At 55.5% G+C, this 3,692-nt stretch overlaps 1 protein-coding gene across 1 annotated transcript; it reads right to left on the bottom strand.

Moving 5' to 3' along the window:
• Positions 1-553: 553 nt before the first annotated feature.
• On the bottom strand, positions 554-2,871 carry LOC120682305 (pentatricopeptide repeat-containing protein At5g13770, chloroplastic-like). Its single transcript, XM_039964137.1, has one exon. The coding sequence runs from the start codon at positions 2,779-2,781 to the stop codon at positions 973-975; it is 1,809 nt and encodes a 602-aa protein (XP_039820071.1). The 5' UTR covers positions 2,782-2,871; the 3' UTR covers positions 554-972.
• Positions 2,872-3,692: the final 821 nt, after the last annotated feature.

Here is a 3,692-nt window from a genome sequence, read left to right as displayed (position 1 = left end):
ATTTTTTCTCGAATACGCAGCAGAGCTGCACATCATTGTATTAAGAAAAAAAAAGTTTGCAACGATGCAGAGCTAGGAAGCTCACGCTGACAGACAAGAGCACCGCACGTGCAAATAAAAAGAGTTACATATGTCTAGACGGGCCAACCCTAATGTAAACTACTCCCGTCTCAAACAACCAAGGCATGTGGCGCCTGCGTTGATCCAAAGCTTGATGGTCATTCACCAAGCAGCAACCAGAAACACTCGCTCGGGCTGTCAAGCCAAGGGCCGGGTCAGCGCAGCGTAGAGCTGGTAGCAGCTCCCTAACCGCCTCGTGGTGATCAGCGTTAAACTTCTCGGAGTACAACTGCGTGTACGCCAGCTTGGACTCGCTATTCGCTGCCGCCTGCTCCGATATGATGCTGAAGCGGCGCATCAGAACCACCTCGGCACGCTTGGACGACGAGCGTTCATGTACTTGTTACAAGAAGCGATGGCAGTAAAACGGAAAGCTACAGGGAAGTAGCGGCAGCAAGAAGAGTCAACAAACTAGCAAACATGACAATCATCATGATATAAAACATGTTACTTTCGTATAGACAGTACCCATGTAATATGAAATTTTCATGATAGATACAAAGTTACATTTTCCCAAAGTGGCTATGGTACAACAATTTCAATAAATCCGGCTTATGCAGAGTTACTGAACTTGGCAATCTGTTCAAGAATTCTGGAATCGATCAGATTACTACTGGTACAAAGTTGGCATCCTTAAAATACATTTACATTGCTATTCACTTGAGCCAAAGAAGGTCGAAATTGAGCAACAATAGCATACAAGCTTCGAAACACAGAGCATTGAGGCAAAGCAAATATTTACCTATTTTTTTCAGCTTCCATTTACAGAGCAATGCCTTTCTTAGACGCTCGGTGTACTCCGGTGCTGAGTATTCAGAGCAAGAAGCCAGGAAGAACTCGTGGCACCTGGCATCAGGTTTTCTCTTCCACGAACGTGAAGTTACTTTGGAGCCACTTCACATGGACCTCCAGCCCCGCATCCCTGAGGCTTCGCAGGACGGTCATGTACAGCCTCCGGTCCAGCTTGGTGCCATTCATGTCCTTGAGCAGCTCGATGAGCTCGTTGAACCGGCTGCATTTGGAGAACACCCCCACCATGAGCCCAGCCATGGCCTTGTCCACCTTCCCTCCGGTCTCCCTGAACTCCTGGTACAGCTCGATGCACCGGTCCAGCTCCCCTGCCCGGTTGTTCGCCAGGATGATGGCCGTGTAGCTGATCCGGTCAGACCGAACCTTGCGCCGCACCATCTCCTTCCAGAGCTTCTCGGCCTGCTTCGAGTTCCCGAGCCGGCCGTGCATGTCGAGCAGGGAGTTGTACACCAGGACGTTGGGCTCGCACCCTTTCTGCTTCATCATGGCCAGCAGCTTCATGGCCTCGGATGCTCTCCTGATCTTGCCGTACATAGAGATCATGTTGCCGTAGGCGACCACGCACTTGTCGAAGCCTCGGCCGATCATCTCCGAGAAGATGGCCTCTGCCCTGTCACTCCGGCCAAGCCGGCAGTACACGTTGATGACGGAGGCGTAGGTGACCTGCCCAGGCTCACACCCGATGAACACCAGCTTGTCGTACGCTCTGATGGCTGGTTTCAGGCCTCTCCTCTTCACGAAGCCATTGATGATTGTGGAGAGGATGCAGTCCGTGACCCTCAAGCCGATCTGCCTCATGTCCTTGGCGACCTCCATCGTCTCCTCCACCACACCAACCTCGACGTGCATCACGGTCAGCTTCAGGAACATGTCGGGATCCCCCAGCATCTTGCTGTCCCAGGCTTGGTGGTACAAGTCCTCCGCCGCCGCCTTCTCCCGGGCATCTGCCAGGGCGCCGATGACGGAGGAGTAGGTCGCGGCGTTTGGCGAGAGCCCGTCGGCTTCCATCTCCCGCAGGCTCCGCAGCGCGTCCAGGGCTCTGCCCGCCTTCCCCAGCGCGTCGCAGACGATGGCGTACGCCTCCACGCAGCCGTCGGAGGGGTACCATTTCTGGGACCTGTACAGCTTGAACAGCGACGCCACCATGTCCGGCTCGCCCAGCGCGCCGCACGCCGCCATCACGGCGCGGTAGGCGGCGGCGCCCAGCGGCAGGCGAGCCGCCCTCGCCTGCCCGTACAGCAGCACCGTGCTCCGGTACATGTGCTGCTTGTTGTACGCCTGCATGGCCGCGCCGAAGGCCATCACGGCGGGCGCCCCCTTCCTGGCCTCGAGGACGGCGAGCACCGCGTCGGCGAGGCCGAACCGCCCCGCCCTGATGCAGCAGGCGACGAGCCGCGCGCACGTCCGCTTCTCCGGGAGCACGCCGTGGGCGCCCATGTCCTGGACCAGCAGCTCCAGCGAGCCCCACTGCTTGGCCCTGAGCAGCTGCACGGTCAGCGCGTTGGCCGTCTTCTTCTCCGGCAGGAACCCCGGCTGCAGCAGCGCCCTCCGGTAGCACTCGAAGGCGAGCTGCTCGGTCTGCGGGTCGCTGCAGAGGCCCCGGATGAACTTATTGGATATGCCGAGCTTCGGGGCTGCGTCCGGCAGCGGTGCCGGCGCCGGCACGGCGGGGAACTCATCGGGCAGGTTTTTGGGCTCGAGGAGAGGGGAAGCGCAGGACCTGGAGCAGTGGAGCACGAAGGACGCGAGCTGCCGCCTGATCGCGCACTGGGAGGCGTGGGATTGCGGCGGCGTTCTTCGCGACGGAAGCAGAGGCGGGATCGGGGGCAAATCGGAGTAGCATTTGGCCATCACCTCTGGAGGGAAGAACTAGAGGCTGGGAGTGGAAGAACCCACCCTGTTTACGCCCCGGCACCTTATCCTGCGAGGGGGCGCGGCTGATTTTCACAGGCAGCTCCTGGTTGAAACGGCTGCTACGCATGGGTAGGGTGTGGCCACGTCATCTCCCTTCTCACAGAAAGCTCAGGAGAGCCTTCAGAAGTTTTTGTTTGAAACCAGTATTATTACGTGGAGTTGCAGTTACCCTGCAAGTGAAAGAAGCGCGGGTTTTTGGGCAAACAAAATGTGGTGAAAAATCACCGGCCTCATATGGATTCTGGAGGTGCTTCGTCCACGCAGCTCAACCAAGGAGGACAGCCACTAGTAACGAACGCTTGCAGAAGAAAGCAGGGGAAAAAGGTCTGAAATGAGCAGGCGAAGTTGGACTGCAAGTAGGGGTGGTAATGGGCCATGGCCCTAGTGGCCTCTTCACAGCCCAACAAGTCTCTTAATTTTTTAGCTCAAAATTGTATAAGATTAGAGCCCGGTTTTTGTAGGACCTGACCCTTAGATTTTCTAGTTCAAAATTTTGGACCCTTTTACCACCCCTAATTCCAAGACAGTGTGAAAGCAACCAACAGTTGTCTTCATATACCAAACTATCGCTCATGGACTCATGGTGCTGCGGGATTTCTGTTCAAGGAAATAAACCTCTTATGAGAGACACCAGATTTTGGCAATGTTGTGGCTGCCTAGTAACCAAAATAGTTTGGGAGGATTCGAGCTCCATTTTGATCACATAGTATCCAAAACGCAGGCCACATAATATCTTTTGCAGTTTCTATACCCCTCTGGTTCTTCATTGAACTGCATAATATCTTCATCTTCCTAATGTCGCAACCTGAAGCTACGAGGGTGCTTGGATGCACGCCACACTTTACCAA

This window comes from Panicum virgatum, chromosome 7N (assembly GCF_016808335.1).
Source record: "Panicum virgatum strain AP13 chromosome 7N, P.virgatum_v5, whole genome shotgun sequence".
Taxonomy (NCBI): domain Eukaryota; kingdom Viridiplantae; phylum Streptophyta; class Magnoliopsida; order Poales; family Poaceae; genus Panicum; species Panicum virgatum.
This window is presented reverse-complemented; position numbering and strand designations above follow the sequence as displayed.